Here is an 18067-nt window from a genome sequence, read left to right as displayed (position 1 = left end):
GTGGTATACACTTCAAATGAATCCTGACTGAATGATTCCATCAACCTGTTATACATTAGTTTTTGCGTGTAACCCCAAGTGTGCACGAGCAGTTCCTAGTATTCACCACACCAGATGGCTGAATAGGCCAAGAGTTAATACCGCTCTTCTGTGCTGCAGTGTATTTAATGACAGTTGTGTTGCATTTTGCAATTATTCTTGCTGTCCTACTTTGTTATTGAAAAGATAACCCCTCCTGATTAATCCGTCTCTCCTCTTGGACAATTAAATACTGAATTAAATGTATCCCTACTAGATACAGAGCTTAACTAACCACCTGTCTCCACATCGTCCACAACACTTTTTTTTGGTTAGCAGTACTAAACAGATGCTTTTTTGGAAACACTGTTGTTGTTGCTAGGCAACTACTGAAACCCCCATCTGAAGCTTGACACTCATTTGCTAAAATATTTTTTTTTTTTCAACTAAAAGAGTTTTGTCCTTTCAATGTCAAGCAAGAACAAATTAAATTAGCCACCGTAAACTGATCCACAAGAGTTGGTGCATCTTCATTTCACACAGAGACACAACATACGGTATATGACAAATGAAAAACAAGGGTATAACATATATTCTTCTTTTTATTGATCTATTCCAATAATGTTCAAAAGTTAAACACCATAGCAGTGTCTCTTGCTTATTTGAGCCTATTTACTACAACCCAAGTGTACTTTACACTGCTGCTGATCACGATGAAGTTTGAATAGTTTTTAAAATTGTTAATCATCATGGTCGGTTCACTACACTATAAAAATCAAACATTTGCAGGGACCTCAAATTTGCGTTTGTGCTTGATAGTCTATGGTGTCATGTCTGTTTTTTTTTCTGTTTGTTTTAATACTTATTTAGTTGTGTTATGGTTGCATGGTTATGCAGCTGAAAGTACAAACTGGATTGCAAAATCTGTCCTGCATTAAAATGCAACAATTATGTAACTGGCAAAAATGAAAGCAGCTATAGCCACATATAGTTTGCAAAGGTCAAGCCAGTTTTAAAGTCTTCCTTTTTATTCCACATGGAAATAAATGGCTGGGAGGCAGGTTTACAAATGTACAGCATGGAGCCATGCGTTCAGAAAGGGTCCTTTTTCAGTGATTAAACTAAAACATGTAAAATCACTGGTATGGCCACCAACATAACTACACCTCATGATCGAGGCACAGGAGCAATCATTGCACATTACAGTGCTATACTCAGGCAACAGGTTAGATCTATGAACATTACAGCGGAATGGTAAGGCTGTCTTGTTACTATAGTTACAAAGCCATGGTTCTAAGGAAACCCTTCCCTTGCATACTTTGCTTTGATTGCAGAGTTGAATATTGTGCAAAATGTAACCAGAAACTACCCGAAGTAATTATTACATGAACATTGTTCTACACAAGCGGTATAAAAACATTTACATCCTGTCGGCTGAGCCATTTATATACATTGATTATGGAGCCTGTTGAGTCAATAGTACATTTATAGAGATTTAGCCGAAGAGAGAGAAACTTGCATTGAGAATGTAAAAGTCAATTCCTTCAAGACCAAGGGAGCTGCATCTTGAATTGCTTTTTAAATCAATCACCCAGTCAATCATATCCCTTTTATTTTTCTAAATGAAGCTGCTGCTAAGATGTGGTGCCATCTAAAGTGTTCTTCCTATTGGCCATTTGACTTAAAGGGACAGTTCAGCCTAAAATAAAATCACATATTTGTCCTCTTAACTGTTGTGCTATATATCAATTTAAATTGTTTTCGTGTGAATTTTCTAGGTTTGGAAATAGTGACGATCCAGATGTCTGCCCTTCTCCAATATAATGGAAATATTTTGTCTCCCATAGGGAACTGCTCACAAGAGAGACTGTGGATTATCTTGAGTTACCACAAATCAAGTGCCATAGTCCCATTATGTTCAAGAGAAGGCAGAGATATCTACAGACCATATCTCCCAAACGAGGCCACTCCAACCAAAGCAATCGAAATTGATAAATAGCACTACAGGTCAGAGGAAAATGTGTTCTTGATTTTGAGGTGAACTGTCCCCTTTTAAATGGCACGAGGACACAAAATAGTGCAAAGGCACAAAACTGCCAGTGGAAATATCATCCCTCTGTATAGATGCAGGAGATCTGGCTTGGGCAGTGTTCCAGCACACTGAAGAAGTCCCCTCCATGCAGTCCTCGGTTTGGATCCACATCCGGTGCTTGATTGTGGACAGCAAATCCTGCAGATGAGCCTGTGGCCACACACACACACACACACACACACACACACACACACACACACACACACACACACACACACACACACACACACACACACACACACACACACACACACAGTTTGTAAATTGTAAGATCCAATGGCAATAAATTGTGCATGTTTGAGTAACTTAGTTTGGATAGTAATTTCATTACCTGTAAGGCAGGAAAGAGCCGTTTGTAAGGAGGCCACCCCGCTGGGATTATTGGCTGCCGGAGCGAGGCTGTCACCAAAGGCATCAATTTGCATCAGGTGGCTTGAGCTAGTCTGTGCTGTGATCCCGCCATATTGTGGAGGAGAATGTAGCATTGTAATCTGCCCTGAGAGCTCTACGGAGAAAATGTGAAAGCCTCACACCTTTATCCATATAAAGAACAACTCAATTAAAGTCTTCAGTTTCATTCCTGTAGAAAAGTAACAATAGACCTCATAAATGAATATGTCTTTATTTCAGTAGCAGTTAAAATTAAATTGTGTGCTTCTGAAAACCTTGTCAACATCACGTTGGTTGTCAAATCCGCGGGGAAAAGAGGTGATATCTATTTACAGGTACATGGAGCGGAGCTGCCTGATTCTGTCTAACAAGAAAAATCACCAGCCACCTGCTACACATCATAACGATCTAATGCACGAGTAATGTGCATGTGAGGAAATCAGTTTAGATTGTCAAACTGCCCAGGCTTTTGCTAATATAGGCTCTTCACATGTGACATTTATCAACCCTTTTTCAGATGCACAACTGTATTCACATCTATTTTTCAAACATGTAAAATGATTAACCTCCAAGTACCTGGATTGTGATCTGCCAGATCAGGAGGCTGGCTGGGCTTGTTCTGTAGGGATGTTCCACTGGGAGGATGAGGGAGGCAGGTGGGAGAGCAGGGCCCACACTGGTCCCTGGGGAAGAGTTGGTGAGGGGAGGGATCAACAAACCTGAAATATTTCAGACTGAATTAAATACTCTGCTTGTGGAATAAAGAAAAAGAATAATGCATGTTTTTATTATTAAAGAAAGAAAGCAATTATTACTTATTTACACACTGTGAACCGCATAATAATAATAATAATAATAATAATAATAATAATAATGTAGATAATCTAGTGAGCGATGTTTCATGATTTAAAAGTATGGTATGTTTGAGGCTGGATTACAATAACCTGTACGGTGTATGTTATATTTTTCATATAAAAAGATTTCTCACAATTTCTCACATTAAAAACTCTTACCCACTGAATGGAATCAATGTTTATAGAATATTCTGTACGTTTTTTAGGCAGTATTTCTGAATGGTAATGTACTGAAATGCAATACACTCTACAGGTGTTGCCCTTGTTGTGCGCATCCTCTATTTTATATGTGTATGAATGTTTAAATGTGTATGATGGCTTTCATAAAGACTTTTTTTTTAATTAATTCAATATAAAGACATCAGTATTAAAGGCTATCATTTTATATTTTAGACCAATTATTGTCTTCAAACGTTAAATAAATCAAAAACATCAAAAACATCACAAACTGCATCACCCTTTATTAACCATACTTCAACTAGAAATGTTTGGCAAACATTGCACTTAAACAAACAACTCTATTTTTCCAATTCCATGTCAGTTCTACGCAAAGGCATGATTACCAGTTCGACATTAAATAAAGCATTAATTAATCCTTCATCCGGCAATGGCCAGGTGACACTTTCACACAGTTTGTGGTAATATGACACAAACTTCATCAACCATTTGTATGAGATACACCAGTCATCATTGATTATTGTCCTGAGGCAATTCTTTACTCGCTTGAATGACACAGATTAGATGCACACATTCTTTTTAAAGAACCACTGAATAGAATGCAGAAAGCACCTTCTATCAACTTTTTCATCTTTTCTACTTGCATGTAATGAGGAAAGAATTCCAGCTTTCTTAGATATTTTCTGCTATAAGTATATGTACGGCAGCATATTGCTGCCACGTCAGAAAAAGAAAATTACATGATCATGTGAAACTTTTATTGTTATAACAACAATTTTTATGTATCAACATTTTTTTTTATGTACAAACGAATCACGTTATAACAAGAAACATGTCTTGTTTTAACAATATTGTATTTATCTTGTCCATGATAACTTATTGTTAGAAAATCAAAGTTCAGTTGCTGGTTCACAACCAGAGTACGTATAGCAGCGAGTCCACCTCCTCTCATTATGACTTATGAAACGTCACTTTCTTTTCGTCTTGTTTTATCGTGGAATGTTTCCGGCTAAGATAATCATTAACTACAGTCTTACAATACTGTGTTACACAAACTCTATGTGAACAAACGTAAAGGTCATGTGTGTGGGTGGGTTTGTGGGTGGCTGTGTTTTGACTCATTATTTTTATTATTTATCTTTTTGACTTTTATTATTATTTGTATTTCCTCTTATTTTTTTATTTACTTTGTTTGTTTGTTTTACTTTCCGTTCCACCCAACAGTAAATCATTACCTCAACTTTTATATCTCTGTTGCTTATTGTTACAACATTAAGAAAATAAAGAACATTACTTTCGGATTGATTTAACACATTGTTTAATACAGCGGATTAAACTAGTAAACGTACATATTGTTCAGTGACCGGGAGCTGACACCCCTGCTGTTAGGTTTGGCCAAGTAACACTTTTGCATGTCTACTTGCCAATAACAAGAATACTGAATGAGCCAGATTTTGTTGACAATATGCAAGGACTGAATGGGAACCCCCAAAAATTCAGAACAAGGATTTTACGATCAATTTAACTTCTAAAAAAGTAATTACAGTATCTCTCTTCTCCCACTGGATCTTTTTAAATGGTATTTTTTAGATTCTATGATTCACATATTGAATTCCTTAGCTGCTCTTGTCGGTGGCTATAGTACCCTTTAATACCAGCAGTCAAGACCAATGAGCCAAGGCAAGGTCTGCTTTCGCCGGCCAATTGTCCTCCCAGAACCCCGCAGTGATGCTTTGGCCTACTGCTGATATGAGAACAAACCCAACCAGTGAGGAGCCGTGAGCATCTGGCTGCTTAGAGCGACTGAAATACTTCATCACGTGCTTTTGAAGTTTTTAGATGAAGGGGTGTTTTCCTATGGATTGACCAGGGAAATGTGTTGCTGGCTATCCCAAACCGGCAAAGCCTCTTTCCACAAACCATCAAAAAACAAACAGCTAGACACTTTTGTCAGGGTACCAAACAGTGCTTTCTCTTAAACTGAATATTCTAATTATGAGCTTATAGTCTTGCCGCCATGACAACCAATGTTTAAGTTGATTGTTTCAGATCATCAAAAGGGAGAAAAAAAGATGTGTGAAGCATTTAAATCAGTCATAGTTAGTTCTTACTGTGCCAATGGTAATAGAAAATCACAAGAAAATACTAGTTGGCTAACGGTTGTAATGGTATTACACAGTATTTCAAAAATATTCAAGGATTTGTCTTTTTTGCTTATGAATGGATATGTGCACGCTCTAAAATGTAGTTGGAATTCCTGTCTCATTATGGGATATGAATGCATGAATTAAAGAATAGCAAAGTTGCTTGAAGGATTTTGTTAAAATCTTTTAACTTGAACATAAAATCGCCAAACACAATGACACAAATCCTCAGTACCTGTATTCATCTTGTAAGCAGCACAACAAAGCCAGGTGAGGATTGCTGGAGGAGTCTCGTCCCTGTGGAGCAGCTGAGGAACAGGGATGAGAGACACCTCAGGGCCATCCATCACAGCCTGAATCTAATGGATAAACCTATGACGTGCACATGGTTGCAGACGTGTATGCTAAGGTCGTGGTTCTCAAATTAGGTACGTGTACTCATGTGGGTACGTGAAGGCACTCCAGGAGGTACGTGCGATTTAAACAAAATATTTGTAATTTAAAATTAGCATCCATTAAATAATCATTTAAACATATTTATTTAATAAATATTCAATACAATATAAGTGTAAGTTCATAAACTGAATTCTATATATTCAAGACTAAAGCAGACACTGATGGCACAGCGCTGTGTCTTACATCTTTTTTTCAATCAAAAATGCTTTTCGTTTGTTAGGAGGTATATATTTCAGAGGGGGTACATCACTGAAAAAAGGTTGAGAACCACCGTGCTAAGGTATCTAGTTTCATATCAAACATACTAATGCAAAGAGCCGGACACAAGGACGTACACATACCAGAATATATCTCACGGGATGCACCAGGCGGAGAGTTCAAGTCTGTCCTCGCCAGAGGAGAAAGGCTCGGTTGCAGAGGGTGGATGGTTAAACAGTCTGTCAGCGTGTCTTCAGCAGTGGATTTCATCTAGAGACATGGCACATGGAGCATAATCCTAAACAGCGGTGGGAAGAATACATACAGCAAGGGTATTCTGGAAGAATTTCCTTTGAATTGTAGAATAATTGAACTGTACTACTTCTATCTATATTACTTCTGTTGGACCTTTATAGTGATGAGAGAGTATTGTGCCTTTGTGCCTTGATGTTGTGCTCTGTATGTTTTTCTATGTATAAAAGGGTTGTAGCAGAGTAAATGCCAGCCAAAAATAGTATCAAACAACATTAACATCTTAAGGATAATAGCTTTAAAGCCTGTTTTCTACCATCAGAACTGTTGCAGTGGTCTTGGTAAGAAATAAATATAACATCAGTTGAATCCCAATTACTATAAACATTTTTTTTAGGTTTAGACAAGAGAAGTCGTGCATGTGGGAGACTAAAATGTCACCTTTTTTAGTCACTACCCACCTTCTTTGTATCTATGGTGACATCACCCTCAGTAAGAGCTAAAGAGAATACATCTCACACATAAATGCAGCAATCTGAACAGAAGCACTGCATGGCCATAATAGGGAACTTTGAAATGGAGTCACCCTGAGTGGAAAATGAAGGAGGTGAAAACTGGACAAAGATCCGACAAACAACATCATTATGTGCATTGTTCTGCAACATAGTTCATTGTGAGAGCAAGTGGATGTATTTTCATCTGACTGCCATGAAAGAGAAAGTAAACGTTGATTTCACCGTGAACAGTTAAGTTGCAGAGTTAAACAGAGTGGAATGGAGAGCACATCACAGAGAGTATTATACTCAATACTGCCAGCTAATTAGGGAAATGAAAGCACAATGACATGCTGTGTTGATGTTGGTTTTTTATTTTGTTTGTGGGTGAAATGTTGAGGAAGTGATGCTGTCTACTTGCAATCATCACTAATGAGATTTGACCACCTGGACCCAGGCAAGGTCTTTTACAAATACTTTTTTTTTTTCTTAACAGCTTACACGTTTTTTCCGTTGCGTTGCCTGACATAACATTTCTCATTAAAATACATTCTCAAGAACAACAGTGCTTGTAAAAAAACGAGTGAATTGTGTTACAGCACACACTGTCGTCTGTACCTTCTTCCGTAACTGCCGCTCTTTTGTCGAGTGGGATTTCACGTGTTTCCTCAAGGAGCTGGGATCAGTGTAGCGCTTTGCACAGCCAGGCACCTGGCAGGTATACGGCTTCTGTACAATCACAGAAATATGAAAACTTATCGGACTCCACATAATGGCAAAAACACACACACACAAGCTTTGAAATCCCATTGATAATTGAGTGTGTTTGTGCACGGCAGCTGCCACTCACTGTGTCCAGGTGTGTACGCTGGTGCTTCGCTCTATCACTTGAGTTGCTGAAAGCCTTCTGACATCCTGGGTGCTGACACAGGTAGGGTTTCTCCCCCGTGTGGCTGCGCAGGTGGATCTTGAGATTTTCTAGTCGGGAGAAAGCCTTTTTGCAGCCTTCGAACTGTAAACACATATAGGCACAGTAAACAATGTCGTTTGACACCGCTATCAGGTTGCCAAAAATGTATTTCTACTACATTTAAAACAGGTCCGGGGGCCAATTATGTTTTGGGCTGTGGACTCTCTCTAGTGCAATATCAATTATAAGCTCTGCAATTATCTCCAACAGGATGTTTCACATATACCTGCAGCTATGAGCTTATTAGCTGAAAGTCGCTGCAGACAAAGGCCTACTGACCTCAGTGTGTGGGAGGGAGTGAAAGAGGAAATATAGAGAACCTTTTGAAAAGATAAAATGACCTGCCATTTAGTCTCAACTGACATTAATGTAAGCCCTATTGCTCCCTGCTATAGTAGTTTCATGGTTGACAGGCGAGCAGCTCTGGAGCAGCAAAGCCCTGAAAAGTGTAAACATTTGGTGGATAGAGTGCATTTTAGTTTCATGGTAAGCTCATAGCTTGACACAACTGCAACTCCTTGCTATTATTAGTAGTGAGCAGACTCTATGCTTGCCTCTATATTGGATTAGTATACAATCACATTCAGCCAATTTCTACAATGCTGCATTTTTTCTGTGAATTTATACTTACTCATTTAATCGCTGTGCCTTTCATTACATTTGTTTTACACACACGGATGTTATTGTTAAGATGACATTTATTGGAGAATATTGTGAGCATGTAACTAAGATGGACACTTTGGCACAGAGCACACCTCCCTATAAGGAGGAGAGATCTATTTTACAAATGTAACGCTGATGATTGAAGCTAGCTTAATGAGTCTGATACAGACTCATTAAGCTAGCAGACTCATTACAGACACTTTTTTAAATTAAAGAATCGGTTAACTTATGATGCTTGACTCCATCAACAAGCACTCTCTTTCTGTGCACGAGCCTGAAAATAACATACCCAAAATTAAATGGTTACTGCCGTTTTGATTACAGTCATGGTCCTGCCCTCCTCTGACAGGTAATTTGTTATAGTTTATTATCACTAAGTCAAAATTAGCACCAACATAGTAAAAATACATGATTTTTTCTCACCTTTTTTTCTTATTATTTTCTTATTAGTTTTGTTTGCACTCTTGTTATGACACAGGGGCTTTGTGCTTTCAAAATGTATTTTTTCTCAACATTGAGTATTCAACTTTGGGGTTTTAGTTCCTAGTCTTGCAAATCTGTACTTGCACACTGTTGACAATATATATATTTTTCTTAACACAAATATTATATTCTAAAAGACACATTTCTGATAGTTGTGTGTGTCACCAGCAGGGGGAAGTGTTTATGCACTCATCCCTGCTCTGTCATTTGTGTTTTGAATCCTTCATCTTGAATCACCTTGACAGCGGCTAATATAACACAAGTAAAGCCACTTGTAGTAGTACTACAGTATATATATATATATATATATATATATATATATATATATATATATATATATATATATATATATATATTTACAGCAAACCTCAGACTAAAGAATGACTACATTATATATTTATATATATATTTCATACATCATACATACACTGCAGTATCATGCAACCACAGTGACTTTAGGGCTGAATATGTTTGTCTACTTTTCTAAGATTAGCACTTTCCTCCCCTCTTCCTGTTCACAGGGGAGTTGGAATGTGATTACTAGGTTTTATGGAGAAAACACACAGACCATGTCCAATTTTGTTATTTTTTCTCTACGACTAGATTCCTGACATACTGATACCTTTCAGTCATCGCTGCCAAAGCCAAATCAAAATGTCTCTGCACATTTATAGTTCACTAATAACATTCCTATGCATTCCACATATAATTACGTGCCTTTCTTTATCATCACGACACAGCTATTTCCTGACATCTATTCCAAAAAATCATCCAGCTTCTTCAATTGAACTTCAATTGAACTTGGAAATAATAAAATGTCACATGACTTTTTGACTTCTTTTTTTTTTACCAAACTTTATCAAACTATTAGGCCAATAGCTATTGGACTAATTTTATGTTATGACAATTATTGAAGAATGTTAAATGGATGGTGGTTGTATTCTGGAAATTGTATAAAAGCATACACTTTAGATTTACCACCGCTGAATATGAATAATTTCTTTAAACATTTTGTCAAAGCAAATAGACTTAATTGAAAGATGAACGAAACGGTGGAAAAGCACAAAATGACAATCTCATAACCCTTCTCACCATTTCATTTGGGCACACTTTCCAATACCGGTGTAATATGATAAGAGCTCCTTAGGGGGATGGTTTAGCAAAATGGACCAATCCTTAATATAGTTCAAATTCTCAGCTAGAATACCACAAGAAAAACAGCGCAGACAATGATAAATAAGTCTCTCAGAGGCAATGTGGTCAGACAAGCGAGAACCAGCATAAAGCTCAACCACGCCAGGACTCAAGGACTAGCCAGGGTTGGGTAACTGTGTAACTCTCTTTCTCTGTCTCGCAAAGCTCTCGTAAAGCGCGGAGGGCTTTTTAGTTTGTCGTGAGGGACGTTTGGGCTGAAAAGAAAGCAGCATGGCTCCTCAGTGTAGATCAGTGTTACAGCCAGCTCCTGACAGGCCCTGGCAGGTACTCATGCCCTGGCTGAACAATGGCAGCAGCCGTCTGTGCCAGCAGAGTCTGTCCAAAGCTCAGTTTTAGCCTGAGGTCAGTTCACTCTGGACTCCACTCTTTTCTGGTTCATAAGTGATGATTCTCCCCGCTTTCTTAGACTTTATATTTTATTTTAAACATTTCATTCGCTTTCTCCAGTGACTTGTTTATTCCTGGAGGGGTGTTACATGAGAAATAATAAATGAATAGTGTGTACATTATCAAAAATCTATTTTTTTCTCTTTTTGTGCGGAAACTATGGCGCTAAGTGGGAATTGCAGGTGTGTTTGTTGGATCTCACTTCTCAGAGATCCAAACCGTGTCACCTTTTGATAATAATACAAATATTATACTATACATAATACTGAAAATGCAAATTATTTCATCTGTGGGCCTTGGACTTAATTGTCATTGTTACCTCAATAGGCGGTGGATCGTGACATTACAGATAATGTATTTGAAATTTGCAAATTGTTTACATAATTACATAAATATGTAGCTGTTTGCTGTCAACATTTTAGAAAACACCACGTGGGACTTCTCATGTAAAAGAGGTGGGAGTTTAGTGTTCTGGATCAATGAACGGCTTTGTTTACTAAAGCAAAGTAATAACTGGAGCTCTAACGTGAAAGTGTATTCCAGATATTAAGCATTATTTCTTAGTGCTACGAACCTAGTTAGCTCCCTCTAAACAATTGTAAGGATGTTGCTTAAAATGTAATCAAACCTTCCATCTAATCAGACCGGCGTTTCAGTGTTAACAAGGCTTGAATTACAAGCTGCTCATGTATAAGAATTTAGTGGATTAGCAGGGAATTACTGCTTCATTTTTACCCGACTGATTGATCAAAGTATTAATAATTCTCATTCTGAAAGAAGATGCAGTACATTTTGGCCAACTTTGCCAATCACTGGGTATAATTATTGTTTTACTGAACACACAGTATATTTTGAATTCAGTAAAAACACAATTTACCCATTACATCTTAAATTAATTGAGTGGATGTTTTTGTGTGTGTTTGGAGTAGAAGTAAAAAACATGCCAGCCACAATGAACAAGCTAAAAATTAAAAAGAGCAAGTCATTTCTCAAACACCTAAGAAGAAATTGCCAAAATGGCAACAGCACAGAATTATATATATAAAAATCATAATTAACATGCTGAACCACAATGACTGCAGGAATCTCTTGTTTGGGTTTTAAGTTCACTCCGTGCTTTTAAAACTTCATATGTTAAAATCACAGTGACAGATGCACACAGACGGGTGAGTTGAGAATATGTTAACAAACAGCTGCATCATCATTAAACAGATTGTGAGGCGACAGGTACAAGCCTGGGCCTGCCCCACATGTACCCTTTGTAACAAGAGCTTCCCTATTGTTCTGCTGCGGCCTTGCACTTCATCCTTCATCCGTTTATTCACCTGCCAATCATTTCCTAAGAAAATCTGAGTCCTGCATCTTGAAAGACTAAAGTGCTTTTAGCTTTTCTAACTGTTCTGTGAAATTCAGAGTTTTCATATGTTGCATTTCTATTGATAAAGCACAACTTAAAAATGTCATAGAGAGTACATGTAAACACATGCAGATATATGAACATACATGTCAACAAACATGTCAGGAAGGAAAAAGCCTGCATGATGTTCAAACTCGCTGAAAATCCGCACAGAATCAAATTGTGTCATTATAGTGCAATAAAGATAAGTCCAGTGTGCTGACCTTTTCGCTCTTCCTTCAGAATAAGCCTGTCCTATATTTACTATACCACAAACACAAATACCACTTTGTTACAATTCTGTTTTTGGCAATGGGTTGTGACCATGCATACTTAATGAATGATTACCTGGAACAGTTTGCAGCCCCATGGCAACAGAGCGAGCTTCAGCTAATAAGTGAGTATTTTGGTAACAAAGGTCAACTGCAGGTATGCATGCCGTTAATAACTGACTTGTTGAAAGCAGCCTCATGAGGCATGTTTTGCAAGTGGTTTGTCAATTACTCATCTAAGTCTGCAGTATTTCCCAGTGGGAGTCACAAAAAAACAACAAAGGAGGGAATTCAGAGTTGTGTACAGTTCATACATATTTTTTTTGCCATTCGAGCGGTATTTGTTCCCTTTGGTCCAGATTGAAATGTCTCATAGACTTATGGATGGATTGCCCTGAAGTTTGTTACAGACATTTAAAGTCCCAACAGGATGAATCAGTGGGGACATTTATTTTATCACCATCAACAGGTTGACCTTTTTGGCTTTTTTTATAAAATATCTTAAAAGCTATTAGATGAATGCCGATGAAATTGCCTCCCTCCGGATGAATTGTAATTATTTTGGTGATCTCTAGACATTTCATATAACAGCAGAATAGGTACAATTATTATTATCTGATTATTTGGAATGCCATTAGCTTTGCAGCTATTTAGTTTTAAACCAATCAGCCTCAGCTGTATTTGTTCAATAACAAACTCAGCTAACACACTCAGCTAAGATGGCGAAAAAAGGTGAACCTGCACCTGCCTAACATCTGCATATTAGCATTGTCTATGTGAGCATGTTTGCATGCTGACACACGCATCTATATCAAAGTACTGGTGTATCTTGTTTTTAATATTCCCACATCGCATTAAAACTGATAACCAAACTACAGAGGTATCAATAAATTGCAACACAACTGAAATAACTCATCAATCTTAGACAAACAAAGCTACTATTTCATCAACAGCCTGCCCGGTGCATAAACACCAACTCGTTGGCCACAGATGCAGACCTATAGAGAGCCAGACTATGGGGCATCACCTTTCCATAACGGCGGCCAAGTTTGTGAGACGGTGGCCAGGCAGGACCTCTGCTGCTGACAGGTCCAGTAGCTACTAGAGGGCCATGGGGCCATGCCAGACCTAAAGTGCGAGGCTTCTTTTGTGCTGATTTAATATCTACATAATTGAGTTAACTCCCATGTCAATTAACACAGAGCTCTGCTAATTACCGCATGGCTAAATTTAAGCACAACCTTGGCCATACACACAAAGCACATGAAGGCTTTTGCCCTTTTTTTCTCTCCTGCAGTCGGAGGCTTGAAAGCTTTCAGCTACATACTGTGGCATTGAATGGAACATTGAGAATTGGATTCAGTCAGCCCCTGACATTCATCATGTTCCTGCTTTGACTGTCTTCACTTCGTCTTCTCACAAATGAATACAAACATATTCATCTGATTTAGAAAGAGCCATGCTGTATTGTTGAGAGGGGAGATAGCATACGGAATATTATTTCTTAGGCAGAGAAATCACGTGTGACAGTAGATAGATAGATAGATAGATAGATAGATAGATAGATAGATAGATAAATAGATAGATAGATAGATAGATAGATAGATAGATAGATAGATAGATAGATAGATAGATAGATAGATAGATAGACACAGTAGATAGACATAGCTGTGATCTACATGGTGTACCGTGCACTTGTTGGGTTTCTCTCCTGAATGGATCCTCATGTGGATAAGAAGCTTGTATCGGGCATTGAAGGGCTTGAAGCTGCGTGGACAGCTCACCCAGTGGCATGTGAAATCCTCAGCCTTCCGCTGGTCCACATGTACCTTTTCTATGTGCTTTACCAGCTCCTCCCTTTGGTCATAGACTGCACTACAGTCCAACCACCTGCAGCAGTGGGCCCCATAGTCCTCCAGCTCTCCTTCTTCTTCCTCCAGCATAGGGACCTGGGGTAGAAAGTTCACCCCATGCCTGTGATGAACCATGGGAGCTTGTGTGAGAGGAAACTGAGAAGGGGACTTTATTTTACGGTACTGTCTCGTGAGGTGGATGTGCTGGTGTGAGTGGTAGGGTGGTGGAGGCCCCTGCAGAGTAGCAGCCTCTTGGATAGTAGCCAGCAGGGCTGGATGTAATTGTGGAGGTGGCAGGTTGTTGGTGGTTTGGCTGCAGCTCTCTGCTCTCTTCTCCAGTGACCCTCCTTCCCCAGGGAGACACTGCTGGTCCACCACCATGTTAGCCATCTGGCTCTCCAGACCCCCTCCCTCTTCAAGCATCTGCATACGGCCATAGTCTGTGTGAGGGGCCAGAGCCTGCGAAGAGCTTGGCATGCTGTAGGGATGGCCGTGGGGGATGCAGCAGCCTCTCACACCAAGGAAGTGACCATAACCCTCAGATTGGACAGGTGAGAGTGTAGGGTGGGAGGCTGGAGAGCTTCGGGACCCATTGATATAGGCCACAAGTGAAGTCGGGGAAGTGCGTATGATGGAGTTGAAATCAATGCCCATGACGTCCGACAAAGGCGACATGGAGAGCGCTCTCTTCTTAGCCCGTGACTGCCTGGGGCTTCCAGCATCACCTGCAAAAAGGTACGAGGGCAGCGATGCAGAGGTGCTAGTGCCACCTGATATGGTCGTGCCGGACATGGCTGTGCCGGGGGGAAGGCTGAGCTGCTCACCTCCTTCGCTGGCCTGGGTGGAGCACTGAGGTCCACTCAGCGGAGGAAGCACGCGGTAGCCATACGACCAGTCATGTCTGCCACTAAACATTGACTGCGTTTCAAACAGACTAAGGGTAGTGGATGCCAGGGATTCTCTGGAGTGTAAGGATCTGAAACAGATTGTTGTCATCCACTTTAGTATCACTCTTTAGGTTTAGTGAGCTCATCAACACATACTTTTATTGATATTGCCCACCTGGCATCAGTGTGGGGAATCTGCACACTGTGTGGATGTGTTGGAGGCTGTGGCGCTGCAGGCCTTGCAGTGTACCGTTGGCCTGTGACGATGGTCATGGGACTGCTGGTCACTGTAAGGTTAGCGGCGGCTGGCTGGCCAAAGACTTCCATGGTAGGCCCAGACACAGAGCAACCGGCTGGACACAAGCCCAACATTCAATGAACAGAATATCCATATGAGAGATACCTTATCAAAGTATATAGGTTACAACAGAGCAACAACTTTTATGCACTTTCAATAAATCCCAACAGATGAATGCAAAGTGTTAACATAAAACAACTATTTGGAAAAGACATTTTAGTAAATAATGCAAATAAAACTAAAATACATCACATTAAGTCTGCTTTAACTAAGGTTTATACAGCAGATTGTGGAATTTCCCTCACCGACCTGACACTTTCTGCTCTGTAAATCACTAATAAGCTTTTCACCTCCTTCCATTTCTCCTCTGTAGAAAATTTAGGGACAGGCTTTATGCTTGGTTAATTATCAATGCGTTTTGCAAAAAGGCATTAAGGTTGTGAAGAGCACACTGAGAATAAGTGAACTATGAAGATGCGATTAGTAAATCAGTTGTTGTTTAGTATACAACATCACACTTATTTTTTTTATAGTATCCCCTAACGGCTATTAAAATGTTGTCAGAGTTTGCTGCAGGTCCAATACTGCAGCATTAAAGCACTGTTCTGGAGAGTAAAGTTACACCTGCATTGTGCTCACACATCCTGGGTTGATTAAATATTTTTTACCTCTGTTTTTACCTTTGAAACTGTTGTTAGAGGAGCAGCGTGCCGTCTGTATGGCAGTTGTCACTGTTTTGGTTGCGGGATGATGAGTAGGAACTTGTGGGGATGCAGTCGAAATATTTAGTTGAGTCCCGTTGGTCAACACCTGTCTATGGAGGCTCAGGGTTGGCAGGGCGACATGGCCTCCGCTCTGGTTCCCAGAAGCAATGGAGTGGAGGGCTCCTCTTTTCACTTTCTCCATGCCTGAGGAGGCCCTAAAACCGGCTCGTTGCGGGGAAGACATGGGTATTCTGATGGATTGGGACTGGTGTCCTCTGATCATGCCTAGTGACGGGGACACGCCGCAAGGAGACACCAGAAGCTGACAACCCTTCCCACTCATGGCTGCAGTCACCAGAAGCTCTGCGCTTGGGAACTTGATTCAAGTTTTGCTGCAGTTTGCTGCAGTTCACTTTACACGAGATATACTAATCCACTGCTCATACCTGGGAAATGATTCCAAACAACAACACATGAAATATATACGGTCATCAGACAAAGGGTACATCCAATGTGGAATTAAATCAGCAAATATAATATTACACAAACAATACAGTCTTTGTCAAAGAAAACCTGTAGAAAACCACTCAACCGTAACTTAACTATGCACAATTTATTTTTACATTTTTGTTTCTGCACAAAATAGACTCTATAAATATTTGCCAGCATTAAAGTTGCTTCCATAAGAAAATATATGTTGTTATGATGACTGAGAGTTAACAAGTTCCTTGCGATCCGTATAAGGCCAATATTAAAGTTAAAGTTAAGGCTATTCTACTTGGAGTTTAATCTAAGAAGTGCTCACAAGCGTATCCTTAAAAACAAAACACAAACGAGACGCAGCCAAGTTACCTGAGTTGTCGTCACTCACCTTTTGCTGTCGTCCCGAACACTTTACCAAAGTGACATGTCGGAATGATTGATTCCGTCCACCGAGCTGTGAATGGAATCTGGATGACAGGAGATCACCTCCCGTGTGTCTGTGAGTTTGTGATGATGGCTGCGCGCTGAGCAGAGGAATCACGCCTCCGAGGAATCTCGGCTTGAACCGCGGGGTCCCACCTCACTCGCTGTTGTTTCCGGGAACTTATTTTCTTTTACCGGTTACCTCTTTTGCCCTTGACTCGGCAACATGTGAACATTTCCAACTGAGTGGACCTTAACAATAAATAGTTAAAGTTTCTTTTTTTTTGCGCGAGAATATGTGAGCGCGTGTTCCGTGATGGCACTATGCATATATTGTATATTCCTTACTCAGTTGCATAAGTATCAGTTTATATATCTGAAAAGAAAAACAAAAAATCACGGCCTTATTTTTTAATGCTTTTCCCACTCAAAATAATCTTTGTGCCGCAGTTTTAGAAAGATCCCACTCGCGCAGTAAGTTAATTAGTAACGAATTAAAGATGGTTTAAGGCTATGTGTTGTATCTGAAACACTTAAAAATCTGTTGCTGTCTGTGAACGTTTTTTTTTTGGTCTAAAATTACAGATTCAACGTGTTGCACAGCTGCAGTGATACAGATATCCACAAATTACCTCAACATTTCTTATTGGACTAAGATGGTACAAATCTATAGAATTATATTTTGAAAAGAAGACAACATGCTGTTAAAATTATTTGAAATGCAATGTTTTTAGAATGGGCCATTTATATAAGTTGTTATTAATTTCTTATGAATTAATTATTTCAATCTTCATGCCTCTCAGTATTTGTACTGATGCACACTTTGAACCTTATGACCTTGTGTTGCATGCATCTTGTCTGCTCTGCCCTATCCTTCTCCTCAGCTCAAACACTTTTAGGGCACTCTCCTTCTCCTGACTGTTTGTTCTGTAGATCCTGCACCAGGTTGCTATGTAAA

General features: G+C 39.4%; 1 protein-coding gene across 1 annotated transcript; it reads right to left on the bottom strand.

Moving 5' to 3' along the window:
* Positions 1 to 1792: 1792 nt before the first annotated feature.
* glis3 (GLIS family zinc finger 3) lies at positions 1793 to 16546 on the bottom strand (the record flags this gene model as incomplete). Its single annotated transcript, XM_079234974.1, has 10 exons — positions 1793 to 1869; positions 2442 to 2615; positions 3077 to 3219; positions 5911 to 5983; positions 6473 to 6599; positions 7694 to 7804; positions 7926 to 8087; positions 14150 to 15290; positions 15377 to 15554; positions 16180 to 16546. The coding sequence occupies 10 exons, from the start codon at positions 16544 to 16546 to the stop codon at positions 1793 to 1795; spliced, it is 2553 nt and encodes an 850-aa protein (XP_079091100.1).
* Positions 16547 to 18067: the final 1521 nt, after the last annotated feature.

Source organism: Taurulus bubalis, assembly GCF_910589615.1.
Source record: "Taurulus bubalis genome assembly, chromosome: 19".
NCBI lineage: Eukaryota > Metazoa > Chordata > Actinopteri > Perciformes > Cottidae > Taurulus > Taurulus bubalis.
The sequence above is the reverse complement of the archived record's forward strand: the minus strand, read 5'-3'. Positions and strand labels throughout refer to the sequence as shown.